Source organism: Melanotaenia boesemani, chromosome 8 (assembly GCF_017639745.1).
Source record: "Melanotaenia boesemani isolate fMelBoe1 chromosome 8, fMelBoe1.pri, whole genome shotgun sequence".
Classification (NCBI taxonomy): Eukaryota; Metazoa; Chordata; class Actinopteri; order Atheriniformes; family Melanotaeniidae; genus Melanotaenia; species Melanotaenia boesemani.
Window position 1 is genome coordinate 30,661,583 of NC_055689.1, and position 16,444 is coordinate 30,678,026.

Here is a 16,444-nt window from a genome sequence, read left to right on the forward strand (position 1 = left end):
TCACCCGCTTCAAAAATGTTGCCCACGAACAGTCACAACAGATCATGTCACTTACCTTGGCCCTCCAGGATACAGCAGTTTGGGATCCCGACACGGTACAAACATCCTCTTCCACACCGAAGCACCAGTGGTCCGAGGTCGTAGTCCGTCGTGGTGGGAAAAAGACCCGCAATGACTCCAAAGATCTTCAGCCTCCATTAAGCCTCCATAACCGCTTTGAAGCCCTGGCGCATCCATCTGATCATCCTACAGCCGGCCCAGGTCTCTTCGAGCTAGCTGCGAGGGGAGATGAGCTGGCTTCCCCCGCGGATGGATCGGTGACCGGGCTGGCCGCGGCACCTGACGTGGAGGCGGTGAGCCGCCACTCGACTGGGCTGTCGTCTGGAGAGGTACAGGGCAGGCTGACCGGAGGCTTTGGCGGTCGAGGGTCGGGGCAGGTGCCTTCGACCTCAGCGTCGCGGCGGAGACTCCTCAAAGAGGCAGTTCGCCGACGTTCAGGGTCGGCGCAGGACTCCGGGTCGTCCCGGTCTGGTGCCGTTGCTGCTGGCTTCATCCTGAATGAGCGAGAGTTTCCACCACTGGGTGTTCAGCCACCAAATACCCCGCAATCCTTCTCCTCTGCCGCGGGCGAAGGGGTGGCGTCCTCCTCCTTGGATCCCCTTCACCACCGGACGGCCCGGCGTTCATGCACACCTCCTCTCTTTCCCCCTACGACCCTCATAATCGGGGACTCTGTGGTAAGACATGTCCGTTTCTTTAATGCGACCACAAAATGCATGCCGGGTGCCACCGTACCGGTAATCATGAGTGAGCTCCCCGGTCTGCTGCAGTCTCTTCCAGACTCAGTGAAGCGGGTGGTTGTGCACGTCGGGACCAACGACACCACCCACCGTCAATCGGAGTCAACTAAGAACAATTTTAGGGATCTTTTTAACATTTTAAAAAGCAGCGGCAAGTCTGTTTTTATTAGCGGCCCGCTTCCCACTCTGAATCGCGGCGCAGAGCGTTTTAGCAGACTACTCGGACTGAACACTTGGCTCCAGCATACTTGCAAAGCTTTGAACATTGATTTTATCGACAATTTTAACGTGTTCTGGAACCGTTCCACTTATTACACATCGGACGGTCTGCATCCGAATAGATTAGGTTCCCGTATTCTAGCATTCAATTTACAGTACACATTGCAATCAGATGCACACTGACTGTTTACATCTGACGTCCCCACGTTCATTTCTTCCTCTGTACAACCACAACCAGTATCCGATTACCCCGTGCTCACTAGCCCCCCCATCCGATCCCTACAGCTTGATCCACCATCCAATCAACAACCGCCATCATTAGATCCGGACAAAACAGACAATTGTTACATTCTTTCATCTATCCCAGTCATATCCACGAATAGAAACACATACAGACAGACGAAAAGAACAAACCGCACTCTTAAACCAGTCAACATCACTGTAAACAAACTCAGAAATAAAGCTTGCCCTACATCTCTGAGCATGGCTCTTTTAAACGTAAGATCTTTAGTAAATAAGTCTTTTATTATCAATGATTTAGTTTTAGACTTCAAGCTTGACTGTATGTTTTTAACTGAAACTTGGCTGGGTGCAGATGCGACTGCTGTCCTTGCTGAGGCCTCACCGCCTAATTTTAACTTTGCTTTTTCAACAAGACATGGTAAAAGGGGAGGTGGCACTGCATCAATAACATCAAAAGCTCTTGCCACCAAACGTGTTTTATTTAATCACTATGACACTTTTGAATACCATGCAATCATTCTTAGCAGTCCTCCCATCCTGATTATAACCATTTATAGACCACCCAAGAAATGCTCAGCTTTTATTAGAGAATTTTCTGATTTTTTATCTATTATCTATAATTCTTATAGTATGATTGTTTTAACTGGTGATTTTAACTTACACATAGACAACCCCTCAGATCCTGTGGCAGCTGAGTTTTTAAGTGTTCTTAGTTACATGGGTTTTATTCAACACGTGGGGCAGCCGAGTCACAACGGGGGGCACGCCCTAGACCTCGTCATCACGTATGGCCTGTCTGCTGGTGTGTCCTCCGTTGTCGACTTGGCTGTTTCTGACCACTACTGTGTGTTTTTTAACGTCACCAGTTTTATCCAGCGGGGTGCCTCGGTGAGGACGGTGAGGAAACGTCATCTGACCCCTGAAGTGGCTGCAAACTTTCTCCAGGTGTTAGAGAAATGTCCTCCTGCTGTTTTAACTGCCTCCTGTGATTTTATTGTTGAAAATTTTAACAGTAGACTTCAGTCAGCCCTCAACATTCTTGCCCCACAAAAAACTACATCCATTTATACTAAACCTATAGCCCCATGGAGGAATGAGGAACTGAAGAAAATTAAGAGGAAATGCAGGATGGCTGAGAGGAGATGGAGAAAAAACAAAATAACAATAAATTATCAAATTTACAAAGATCAACAAAAAATATACAATAACGCCCTTAGGAATGCACGAGATAATTACTTTTCAAAAATAATCAGTAACCATAAAAACAACCCCAAAATCCTCTTTTCAACAATAGATAATATCTTAAATCCAGATTCCATTATATCCAATTTTAACCCAACACATGCTCTATGCGAGGAGTTTGCAGACCACTTCGTGGGTAAGGTAGACACTATAAGACGTGATATTTTATCCTTTCAAAATAACATTATTTTAAATACATCTGAGTGTCTGCCTTTACCGGAGGAAACACTGGACAGTTTTGCCCTGGTTAACGCTGTGACACTTGATAAGGTTTTCTCCTCAGTGAGGCCTACCACATGTCTTTTGGACCCAATCCCAACTTCGTTTTTTAAGTCATTTTATGCATCTTTTAGAGACGAGCTTTTAAACATTATGAACTGCTCTCTTCAGACGGGGGTCTTCCCTGCTGCCTTTAAAGGAGCTGTGGTGAGGCCCCTGCTGAAGAAGGGCGGTTTGGATTTTAATGACCTTAATAACTTTAGACCAGTGTCCAACTTACCATTTTTAAGTAAAATTTTAGAGAAACTAGTTTTTATTCAGCTCGCTGATTTTTTAAACACACAGAATGTCCTTGAGAAATTTCAGTCTGGGTTTAGGGTGAACCACAGCACAGAGACGGCCCTTTCTAAGATTTTAAATGATCTTAGATTAAATTATGACTTAGGGAAGACAACAGTGTTGGTTCTCCTGGATCTAAGTGCTGCTTTTGATACCGTTGACCACACTATTCTTTTATCTGGATTAAAGCAGCTCGGCCTCTCTGGTACAGTTCACAAGTGGTTCACCTCATACCTCACAGACAGGACATTTATGGTAAGCATGGACACCTACTCCTCTAGGGTCCGGGAGATCACATGTGGTGTGCCCCAGGGTTCGGTTTTGGGCCCAGTGCTTTTTAATCTATACATGCTCCCTCTTGGCGGGGTCATCAGGAGACATGGGGTCAACTTTCATAGCTATGCTGATGACACCCAGCTGTACATCTCCGTGTCTCCTGATGACTCAAGGCCAATGGATGCTCTTTTTAACTGTATTTTGGACATCAAATCCTGGATGGCAGAAAACTTTCTCCAGCTTAACCAGGCCAAAACTGAGTTTTTAGTCATCGGTCCTGAGGCCCAGAGAGAGAAACTTTTACCTAAACTACAATCATTGTCTTTTAATCCATCTTCACAAGTAAAAAACTTGGGCGTGATTTTTGACTCTGAGCTGACTTTTATTCCCCATATTAAGAATATTACCAAAATAGGTTTTTATCATTTAAAAAACATTGCCAGAGTGCGCCCAATTCTCTCCCGGGCCAACACAGAGACGCTTATGCATGCTTTTATCACAAGTCGTATTGACTATTGTAATGCCCTGCTTTCTGGTCTTCCCCAAAAAACCATCTCAGGTTTACAACTTCTTCAGAATTCAGCAGCACGTGTCCTGACAAAGACCAGAAGGCGGGCCCATATTACACCCATTTTACGATCACTGCATTGGCTCCCTGTGTGCTTCAGGATCGATTTTAAGGTCATTTTATTAGTTTTTAAATGTCTTAATGGTCTTGGACCTTCTTATCTCTCAGATCTGCTTTTACCCTATGAACCCTCGCGATCCCTGCGGTCCTCCGGCAGTAGACTTTTAGTCATTCCTAGGGTCAGGACACACACCCACGGGGAGGCGTCGTTCCAGTGGCGCGGCCCTCACCTGTGGAACAGTCTGCCGGAGGACCTCAGGGTTGCAGAGAACATTCATGTTTTTAAGACTCGGTTGAAGACCCATCTATTCAGCTTAGCTTTTAGTTGATATTCAGTTATTTAAGTATTAATTAGCTTCGTAATATTTGGTTTTATTACTTCTGACGTTTTATACACTGAATGCTCTTTTACTGCCTTTTATTGTTTCTGGATCCTTCCAGTGTTTCCTCTACGGGGGTCCGTCTGTACTGGGGGTGGTGTCCGGCTGTGGCTGATCGGTGCGGTGGGACGTACGTCTTGGCGGTGGGGGCTGGTGTCTCAGCCAGGTCTCCCCGGGCCGCCGTGCTCCTGTGTCCCTGCAGTTGCAGAAACTTGGCAGAATACTGTCCCACCCTTGGTGCAGATGGATCCCCTACTGATGAGGTTTCCTCATTTGTCCATCTGCACCTGGCATCATGTACTTTGAATTATTCTAGGCTGAAGGAGTGTGTGTGCCTGTATGGGGGTTGGGGGGTGAGGGTGATTGGACGGGAATGTTTTTAAATGTAAGGCGCTTTGAGCCACAATCCTGTACGAAAGGCGCTTTATAAATAAAGTTTTGATTGATTGATTGATTGAAATGTATGGGGATGTATGCTTGTATGCCTGGTGGCTAGATTGCAAACAGGTGTAAGTCATTAGTATTCTGGAGATTGACTACGATGATGCCTGGCTGGAGTGGGTGTGTCCGCAGCAGCCCCAGGTGCGGATGTGACACACTGGCACTTACTGAGCTTGTGGAAAAAATATCTGATGCAGTTGATAACAAACGATATACTGTAGGGGTGTTCTTAGATCTAACTAAAGCTTTCCATACAGTTAACCATAACTGGAAGTTACATATTGATTATATTAGAACAAAGTTGTCCAAATCACTGGCAGTGTTACACAAAGTTAAAGAGTTTCTAAATAAAAAAACGTTATATCTCTGGTGTTGTTCCTTAGTTTTGCCTTACCTGATGTATTCTATTGAAGTGTGGGGAAACCCCTACAAAACTAATTTAAACCCTTTGTTCATAATCCAAAAGAGTTATTCGGATTGTAAATAAAGCAGATTACGGAGAGCACACAAAGACATTTTTTGTTAATCTAGTTTAAAGATTTGGTTGACTTTAAAACGGCTCAATTTATGTACAAAATAAAGAATAATTTGTTGCCTGGACACATTCAGGGTTTGTTTTCAATCAAGGACAGCGTTTATGATCTTTGAGAAAACAATATGTTTAGAAAACCAAAAGCAAGAACAAACATAAAACAAACTGTATTTCTTTTGTCGGAGTTGATATATGGAACAAATTAGAGCAGGAGCTAAAAGACTGTACAACTTTAATAAGGTTTAAAAACATATTTAAGACAAATGTGATTAAACATTATGAATCATGTGAACAGTAAATATGTGTATATTATGAATTATATTATTTTCCTAAATTCTATTATTGTATTTATGACAAGGTAGCTATCTTCTTCTTTTATAGTTGGATGTAAACTGATTTGGGGGCATTATAAGTTTTTCCTTCTGCCTAAACCTTTTCAGACTGTTTTTAAGTTTTCCTTTTACAAGGACATACATTGTATTTATACTCTCTTTGTAAAAAAAAGTCTGAATAAAGAAATCTATAATCTATTATCTAATGTTTTACCAATAATTTCACTCATTATATTGCTTATATATAGCACACTTATGACCTAAATCCAAAGATAATTCATCAGCACAGCTGGTAGCTACATTAATGCATGCTCCATAAAAAGAAAAATTCACAGTGCAAATAAATAAAATAGAAGATATTTTATTCATACAAATTTGTTAAATTAGTCGGTCGATAAATCTGATTTTCTTTTTAATCTAAAAAATATATTTATATAACTGATGATTTAATGAAAGAGCTGAAATTAACCATCAGATACCTGCTGAGACGTCTCTCATGCAGAGCTACATAAACATCTTCATATCCAGAGATTACCCATACAATTAGTTTTTAAATCTATTTCAGAAATATTTCACTGGAAATCAACAGAAAAATGTCACTACTTTTAAATTATATGTAATACAGAACACTGGTTGTTGTTTACTTTCTGTCTGTTACCACTTCACAAAAAACTACATCACTTCAACGTATTAAGTGCAACATCATCAAGAAAAGTTTGTTTCAAGCTTTAAAATGTAAAAGACCGTTTAAACTTATCCACTACTTTATTCTTTGGATGAAAGAACAATTTTTAAACTTTTTGTATAAAATAAAATGTTGATTTTCCATCAGTAATTTACCTGTTAGTGAGATACAATAAAATATTGTGTTATTTCCTGTAATATTAATACTTTTTAGGGTTTTGCACCATGTATGATGTTGTATATTTTATATTTTACTCAATTTCTTCCTGTTATTTGGGTCAAGATTATGAAAAAGGAAAACAATGATAAATTTTATAAGATAAAGATATGAAATGAATATAACTCAGATCAACTTCTGAGATAATTACAGAAACTGAAAAAGAAAAACATAAAAATATCAGACAATACTTCTTAATGAAGTAAATGAAGGCAACATTTCCTCTGGTCTTTAGATGTGTGGGTACCTGTTGCTGCAGAAAGCAAACCTGTTGGCTCAGAAGTGTTTCATTTAAAGGTCCCTTATTATGTAAAATTCACTTTCTAAAGGTTTTCTAACAGCCACATGGAGCCAAAGGAGCTAATGGATTTTATTGTTGCAGGCAGAAAGGAGGAATAATACAAAAAAAGGTGGTGAATCACACGTGTTGGGAGTAGCAAAGCTACTTAAACCACAAATACAATATAACACAGCTTTTTCTAAACTCAACTCAAAACAAGCCAGTAAAATGCAAAACCAAGAATAAATAAACGGGTGAACGAAAAACTGGCAACTAATCTACGATATATTAAGAAAAGGTGAAGCAGCTCCAAAATCTAAAGTTTAACTAAAACTACTACACACAACTACAACCCTAAGCTAGCCCAACATGTTCTAATGTTTAACTATAATTTAACAAAATACAACAAAAGGAGAAGCCAAAAGGGCTTTATGTCTTACCAAACACCAAACAAAGAGAAAGAAACCAAGACTATCAGTCAGCTATACACAAAATGAAGAACACAATCTATCTAAACACCATCAAACCAAAGTCTACAATCACAACCACAAGTTCGCAAGCCAAGAGCAGACTGTCTGGAAAACAGTCGCCTTCCATCCCTGTTTGTAATCACGTGATGAATCCACAAAATGTGTGTGAGGATAATTTAACAACCTCTTTAACAATCCCACATTTAATGAAAAATCTAAGTAAATCATGTACTGTCCCTTTAAGAGTGATGCGTTCCTCGTTTCCTCCATGACTGATTTGCAAACGTACAGATGTTTTAACCACCGTTTCCTTATAGACACAGCTATTGTATGAACTGTACTGAAATCATCTGGTATGAAGAGAAGAAGAAAATTTACATCTGACCATATTTTCAGTGTTAAACGTTAGAAAAACTGAAGTCTCCATATGAAACTCTTTATGTTGGGATTCCTTTTTCCTGAGCTGAAGTATCTGTTAAAATTCTACGTCATTCTGATCTTAGTTTTCTAATATTTTCTGACTCCATAAGTCATGTTGTAGAGCTTTACTCATGTTTAAAATCTACCCTGCTGTCCACAAAGGAGTGTCCCTCAAACTGTCTTGAAATGAGTGGTTGACCCTTCTGAGGTCCTTTGATGGTGGACTGAATGATGGACTCATGAAGTTTTAGATCACACAGCAGATTAAAGAAAATTCCATTTAATGATGAACATGTTTTATTCCAAACCAGGTTTTTCCTTCAACCTGAGCCACTTGTTTTTGTGTCTAAACCTGAATAAACTGGAAGAACGGCTGTGTCACATCCTAAAACTGATTTCATCATCAGCAGCAACAGCAAAGTGACTCCATTATTTCCTAATAAAACACAGGTAAAGTCTATTTTTAATTAATTTAAACATGAAGTTTATGTTGAAAGTTGAGCAAAGCAGCTGTTGAGCCTCAGCAGATAACAGAGGGTCAGTATCGTCTCTGTGGAGAGTCTCTAAAGGAGAATTGTAAACAACAGTAGAAGAGGCCGGAAACAGAAGTAGATCTGTTCAAAGTCTGCACTGATACTGCAGATGAGGCGCTTCATGTTACATGTTAGTTCCTGTAGCCACTCCTAGCAGATGTTTCTATGTTCCCGCCCCTCCACAGATCTCTCTTCATCAGGATGGGTGTGAGCAACATGGTGGAACATGCAGCTGCTGGTAAGACTCATTTCCTGCTTCATGTGAGATCTGTTGTCCTTCAGAGCGCACACATCCTTTCTGTTCAGGGAAAGTGAAACTGTTTGACAGTTACTGTGAAGAGGAAAATGGCGCAGCAGGAAAATCAGCTCGACCGAGAAACCTTCTCTTGTTCCATCTGTCTGGATCTACTGAAGGATCCGGTGACTATTCCCTGTGGACACAGTTACTGCATGAACTGTATTAAAAGCTTCTGGGATGGAGAGGATCAGAAGGGAATCTACAGCTGCCCTCAATGCAGGAAAACTTTCATACCGAGACCTGTCCTGGTGAAAAACACCATGTTAGCAGCTTTAGTGGAGCAGCTGAAGAAGACTGGACTCCAAGCTGCTCCTGCTGATCACTGCTATGCTGGACCTGAAGATGTGGTCTGTGATTTCTGCTCTGGAAGAAAACTGAAAGCCATCAAGTCCTGTTTAGTCTGTCTGGCCTCTTACTGTGAGAAACACCTTCATCCTCATTATGAATCACCTACATTCAAGAAACACAAGCTGGTGGAGCCCTCCAAGAACCTCCAGGAGAACATCTGCTCTCGTCATGATGAGGTGATGAAGATGTTCTGCCGTACTGATCAGAAGTGTATCTGTTATCTCTGCCCTGTGGATGAACATAAAGGCCACGACACAGTCTCAGCTGCAACAGAAAGGACTGAGAGGCAGAGAGAGCTGGAGGTGAGTCGACAAGAAATCCAGCAGAGAATCCAGGACAGAGAGAAAGATGTGAAGCTGCTTCAACAGGAGGTGGAGGCCATCAATCACTCTGCTGATAAAACAGTGGAGGACAGTGAGAAGATCTTCACTGAGCTGATCCGTCTCATCCAGAAAAGAAGCTCTGATGTGAAGCAGCAGATCAGATCCCAGCAGGAAACTGAAGTGAGTGGAGTCAAAGAGCTTCAGGAGAAGCTGGAGCAGGAGATCACTGAGCTGAAGAGGAAAGACGCTGAGCTGAAGCAGCTCTCACACACAGAGGATCACAACCAGTTTCTACACAACTACCCCTCACTGTCAGCACTCAGTGAGTCTACACACTCATCCAGCATCAATATCCGTCCTCTGAGATACTTTGAGGATGTGACAGCAGCTGTGTCAGAGCTCAGAGATAAACTACAGGACATTCTGACAGACAGATGGACAAACATCTCACTGACAGTCACTGATGTGGATGTTTTACTGTCACAACCAGAACCAAAGAGCAGAGCTGGATTCTTCAAATATTCATGTAAAATCACACTGGATCCAAACACAGCAAACAAACAGCTGTTACTGTCAAAGGGAAACAGAAAGGTGACAAGAATGGATCAACATCAGTCTTATTCTAGTCATCCAGACAGATTCACTAAACACTGTCAGGTTCTGAGTAGAGAGAGTTTGACTGGACGTTGTTACTGGGAGGTGGAAATGAGAGGAAACGTTTTTGTAGCAGTCGCATACAAGAATATCAGCAGAGCAGGAAATGAAAGTGGATTTGGATTTAATGACAAATCTTGGTCATTATATTGTTACTTCAACAGTTATTATTTTTACTACAACAACATCAGTACCTCCATCTCAGGTCCTTGGTCCTCCAGAGTAGGAGTGTATCTGGATCACAGAGCAGGTATTCTGTCCTTCTACAGCGTCTCTGAAACCAGGACTCTCCTCCACAGAGTCCAGACCACATTCACTCAACCGCTCTATGCTGGAGTCTGGATTCATTCTGTTGAATCCAGTGCTGAGTTGTGTAAAGTGAAGTAAAGTTATTTTCTCTGCTTGTTGCTGAGACTTCATTGTTGTGATGTCTCTGCTCTGCTGTTCTGTTGTTTATTTGACTTTTTTTTATTTGCTGGTTTTTCCTGTTTGTTTCTTTTTGGAGGAAGTCACTGCTAATGATGATTTTTATTTCCATCAACATGAAAATCTGAACTTCTCTGTTCTCTAAATATGTGTTGAATATTTGTATTGATGTATTTGTATGTTGTTGTTTCTCTTCCACTTCATGGAGCCAAACAGAGAAACCAGCAGACCTTCCTTCATCACACATTATTTTACTCTCAACACTTTGGAAATGTAAAAATCATTTTCTACTTGCAATTACTTTTAGTTGTTCTAGAGATCAGATGTTGTTGTTTTTCTAAACCAACAAACAAACAAGGTTTCTAATGATGATGTTCAGAAAGGCTCATTTCCAGGATCAGAATAAATGAGATCATTCATCATGTTTAATGTCAGAACAAAATCAATTTTTCCAAACAAATAAACTTTGAAAGAATGAACAAAGTATTTCATGTTTCATCAGTGATTTAGCTGTTATTGAAATAAAACGAAATAATGTATGAAGCCTATATGCTGTGAAATGAAGATTTATATGTTAATTATGATGCTAATATTTTGTTGAATAAAGTAAATGAAGCAACATTTCCTCTGGTCTTTAGATGTGTGGGGACCTGTTGCTGCAGACGTTACTGAAGAGAATGGAAATCTCTGAGAAACCAGCCTTTAACACGCATGAAGGGAGCGATGGTGTTAAAAGTGACGTCCTTCCCTCTCACCACTGCCATCCAGGCCATCCGACGCTTCAGTTACATCATCATCCTGCTATCCAAAGCTTCTTTTCCAAGTGGGAAACCAAAAAATCTAACTTTGTGGCCTACTTTTCTACCTTCTTTTGTCATGTGACTTAGTATGGCACTCTTCCATTCAACACAAGACTCCCATTTTATCAAAGATTTTAATGCAGGCAAAGACGATGCACAGTTGTTTACAACGAGGACGCAATCAACATTGACCCACAATACACTGCTGATATCCAGACCGTTACGTCACCTGACAAAGACCAATGTGGTTACGTGTGTGGTAAATGGTCTAACTCAAAGCAGAAGTAAAGCTAACGGAAATGCAGCAAGTAGAGCTTGGAACATAGATGATACTTAGCGCAACATCCCTGATCATATTACAACAAATCAGACGTGGTCGATTCCATTAAGTTGGACTTATTCAATTTTCTCTCTGTGTAGAATTACATGAACAAACAGCTTATATTTGATTAACCCAGAATACGTTGGTTCTATTCAAGACATTTTTATTTAAAATTTACTTTAATAATTACCACAAAAATCAAGGACAAATTAATATTGAATGTATTTTACCAAATTCATTACTTCAAACCTATATGACCACAGAATCATTTATTACAGTGTATGGTGGATCGTTTGTAATCAACATTACAGACTTCTGGGTCTGGTGCATTCAGTTTTTCAGATAACACGATGTCAGGAGCACATACACAATCCTGAAATTACAAGGAATCCATTGATACCAGTGACATGTGGTGGGGTTCATGACTGGTGAGGTACTGTCAGATTTACATTGTAAGAACTGAAAAGAGCATCTTATTTCACATTTCATCCACCAGCATGCAACTATGCCCCCTTGAGGTGAGGCAGAGTACTTCCTGTCTCACCTGCTGACTTTTCTCTGCACTTTATTGTTCGAGAAACATGAATAACTTGCAAAAGTTGCAAAAGAAACAACTTCATATTTATATTACATAACTCAGAGAAAGATTTAAATTATCTAATAATCCTCCCACATGTTCATACAACATAATTACTCAAGCTATTATGTCAGTCTGGCATCAGTCTGTAAACCAGAAACTGTAATAATATAGACGTCCTTATAAATGAAGCTAAATAAAGCAAACGGTTGAACACTGGTGTAAACAGTTGTTGTCTGTCTGCCAGTGTGTGTCTACACATTTTTTTTAACCACAATTGCACATTATATTGTTCCAGTGTTGAAATTTCCATTCAAAGATGTTAAATTCTCTCTCTATATTATTTGAAGATATTACACTACAACTTCAGTGTTTTTATTATATCACGTGTGCATATTCTGTATTTTCTTTTATGACACTGGTTATTTATGTGCTTACGAGGCAACGAAAAGTAAAAAAAAAATATTTAAAAATGCCTTTGACACACTTTATTATTCATCTTTAAGTCATGGACGAAAACAAACAACAAAAACTGCACATTTTTGCCGCACAAATACTATATAAAAAAAGCTTCCAACTGACTGTACACATACGTCATCGTCTTCATGTGTCTCATCCTCTGATCAGCTGATCACCATCTTCTCCAGCCTTATGTTTCTCCTCTCTGGTCTGTAGCTCTCCAGGGTCTGCGTCCTGGTGGACTCCATCTCTGCTGCGTGCAGCATCTCTTTCCTCAGCTGATCCGCATGCAGCGTTTGTGGGTGTAACTGATGTGTCCTAGAAGCAGGGATGGTGCACAATCTTAGCCAGCCTCCATCATTTCTTAAGCTGGTTGACCTGCAATCACATATTTGGTGTTATTAAAAAACTAGTTAACACTGGATGCTTCCATTACATTTCACACTCTTAACCACTTAATCCAACCAGTTAACATCTCATCAGATCTCACTGAACACTCTTCGTATTTACCTGCATTTTTAAAATCATTCACGCTGTGACGTTTTGATATAAAGATGATTAAACAAAATAAACACTGATCAAACACAAACAGATGAAGCCTTTTCTATTTTCCTCCCTCTTTGCCTCTAGTTTACAAGTGAAGTTAGCCAATGTGAATATAGCGACTTTAAAAAGCCAAATAAAGTATATTCATTAACATTACTTACACAATAAAAACAACAACAACAAAAAAAACTCTCCTACTTGCCTTTATGAAAATGCCAAGAGCAAAGACACATGAAGGGAGATGGTGGTGAAAGTGATGTCCTTCTGTCACAAAGCTGCAACCCGCCTCAGTTACATCCTCAACCTGCTGTCCAAAGCCTCTTTTAAAAGTAGGAAACCGAAAACGTCGTGGCTACCTTTCTATCTTTTATAATCGTGTGACTTAGTGTGGCAGTCTTTCACACAACACGAGACTCCCATTTTATCAAAGATTATAACTCAGCAAAGACGATGACATCTGTTTACAACAAGGATGCAACCAACATGGCGATCTACTGCGGCTATCCCGAGCGTGACGTCAGCTGACACAGACCGATACATAGATGAATCAAATCTTCTTAACGGGGAGGTTAAAAATTAGAAGATGTCAGTCCGTTTCTGCTCAGGCCAGAGCGCACATCCATGATGCTGGAAAGAAGTTGTAATCCCATGCGATTTCTGGTGTCATCCTTTATCAGCATCACCTGGTAAAAACGCTCTCTACATGCTTCAGCGTAGCTTCAGTCCATCTGCTAGCGAGTCCGCTGCATTGACGTCGCAGTAAGTTGTCATGAAATTATGGTGTTTGAATACAATTCATGTCGATCAAATATTTCACAGAATTTCTTTTACCTGTGCTGTTGTAGTTTTATTGATTTATTATATATTTACTTTTTCTACCATAAAATGAGAGTGTGTTGTGCTGTTTTCACAATGTGACAGCCTGGACTGTGTGAGTGGCTGGAAACAGTGACACGATGACACCATATCCAATGCAAAATATAATTTTTTATTTACCAGATAAAGATTTGGACAGGAACTCACTCCTTCCTGTTGCAGAGCAGTCAAGCCTCCACCAGCAGCAACACCCAAATGAGCAAGCGAGCCCCATTTATCTCCTGCTGCTGATTGGACTGAACCACGCTCCCAACAGGTTTTCTTCAGTTATTCAACAAACTTTTCCTGCTAAAATTAACTTATACAAAATCTTAAAATTATTTACACACAAATGACTTAACACCCCAAAATTAAAGTTAACCCAAAACCAATATATAAATGAACTCTTAACCCCTCTGCCCCATGTTCTCTCCCAAACCATGAAAGAGTGTCCAGGCCACCTGAGACCGATTTGTCCAAATGCCCTGAAGGGGACATGAGTCAGGTGAGTCAACACACTTACATCATTAATTTACCTTATGCACTTTACATACACACACACACACACACACACACACAATATTTCCTGTCTTCCACCATCATAATATTACTAACAGCTCTCTCTCACAGGTATCTGGAAGACAGAATCAGATGTCATTATTTCATTGTTCAATAAATACAACAAATAATTAAACATTTTGTGTGCAACTATGCAATTTTTAAAGTACAAAACTGTAAATTAAAGTACAAAATATGCTTGAGCAACCAACCAAGAGTGCTGTACAATTATTTATTTTGTAAAATCCACGTAACAAACCTCTGCTTCATTACACACAAAATGGAAATCCCGCCACATGTGAGAAAAAACAGCCCAAATTTCATCCACCCACCCAATGCATTTATTCCGCGCCTGATGTGATGAAAAGTACCCCAATTGGCCGGAAAAAAAAAAAGAAAAGAAAAAACGCCCAATCTGGTAACACTAAACTCAGTTCAAGCAACCATTGCTGATGTGGACTGAAGCATTTGGCACAATTTTAGAGGGGTGATAGGGCCTCTTAGGACATCAATCATTCACTGGAAAATTCAGTCTGTCTGCACCTCCATTCAGGCAAACTGACTTTTATTATCATAATTAATTACACATTTTAAAAACACAAGGAAACAATTTATTCCAGGATTTTCAAGCGTCCCCAACCTGCAGTGGCCCAATTCTACTTCATTCAGGGACAACTCTGATTAATTACAATCAGAAATTTATCACAAGTTCATATTTGTATGTTTCACTTTTGTTTGACAATGCAAAAAAAAGAGTATTTTTGAGAAAGTCTATTACAACCGTATTATTATTATTATTATTATTATTATTATTGTTGTTGTTGTTGTTGTTATTGTTGTTGTTGTTGTTATTTCTGTTTCAGTAGCAGTGGTTTGGAAGCAACAGTAACAGTCAGGTTAACAAAGGGAAGCATGTAACATAATGCTGCTCATTTCATTAACATGGCAGGTCTTTATATCAAAATACCTGAGTAATGGGGTCCCGGGCCCCTGAGCCCTTTGTCTAGCAATGCCCTTGCCCTCACAGTCTCTGTAGGCATAACTTATTGATCACCAAAGTCTTTTTCAGGTTCAACAGACAAATCCCAAATAAACTCTGCTGTCAGCCATATGGCTGATATTACTGCACATTTGAAGAAAATATGGAAGCCTTAGTTTTAAGATTGCAGGGACTCCTGTTGTTTAAACATCAACACAAAAACTTAAACCAATAGCAGGCAGAGGTAAACCACTTCCCCAAAAACCAGTGACAGTTCTCCACATATCCATCCAGCTCCACATTTGCTTCCTCTGATAGTATGATACCTGCCTGCAGCACCAAAGGACTCGTAGTAACGTCTGTCTCCGCCCTAGAAGCACCTGTCCTCCTCCTCTCCACTTTCACCTCATCACCTCTGCTTCTGTGTTATGGTAGATTCTCTGATGTTTAAGGAGGTTTGTGGTCTTCACACACACACATCAAACTGTGCATCGATGCTGTTTGTGAAGCTGAAATATCTCCACTTATCACTGCGTGTCGGACTGATCACTGAGCAGTGGATGAACCGTGACGCTGCATCTTTTCAGTTCCTACCTATCCTGAAAGTTTAGTTATATAAATGCTGGTATATGATGAATAGATATTTCACTATTGATCCGAACATCATTACCAATTATTCTTCTCAGATACCTAGATCATATCGTAGGCCCGTTCCCACTTATTTATTTATTTTATTCACCGGGACACCGGCCCAAGAGTAATGTTGCCCACCGGGAATCCTCCTGAACCTCCCGATTAGCCGGCATTGCTCTTGATGTGTATTTCAGTGTGAGTAATCGGAAGTGTGGCGTGAGAGTGTGTAAAGCCATTCCAGTGTTTGAGTCTCACGGCCAATGCGTGAGAGTTGGCAGCCCTGCAGGTTATGGCTCTTAAAATATGGTTTATGTGCAGGAATATTAAACACAGCTTAGGCCTTGGAAACACCTTTGACTTCATAATGATGCTTTTATTTGTTTTAGTTTTATTATTGTTGTTAGAATGAGC

The 16,444-nt window shown here is 40.2% G+C and overlaps 1 protein-coding gene across 1 annotated transcript; it reads left to right on the forward strand.

Annotated features, from left to right (window-relative positions):
- Positions 1-8,366: 8,366 nt before the first annotated feature.
- On the forward strand, positions 8,367-12,330 carry LOC121644021 (E3 ubiquitin/ISG15 ligase TRIM25-like). The gene is made up of 2 exons (XM_041991714.1): positions 8,367-9,546; positions 10,943-12,330. The coding sequence occupies exons 1-2, from the start codon at positions 8,601-8,603 to the stop codon at positions 10,993-10,995; spliced, it is 999 nt and encodes a 332-aa protein (XP_041847648.1). The 5' UTR covers positions 8,367-8,600; the 3' UTR covers positions 10,996-12,330.
- The last annotated feature ends 4,114 nt before the right edge of the window (positions 12,331-16,444 follow it).

What these genes read in the sequence shown, in the direction of transcription:
- LOC121644021 (XM_041991714.1), top strand. Translation starts at nt 8,601, where the DNA reads ATGGCGCAGCAGGAAAATCAGCTCGACCGAGAAACCTTCTCTTGTTCC. An exon ending in CCCCTCACTGTCAGCACTCA is followed by an intron (nt 9,547 to 10,942) that starts GTGAGTCTACAC and finishes TCTGGTCTTTAG; the next exon opens with ATGTGTGGGGACCTGTTGCT.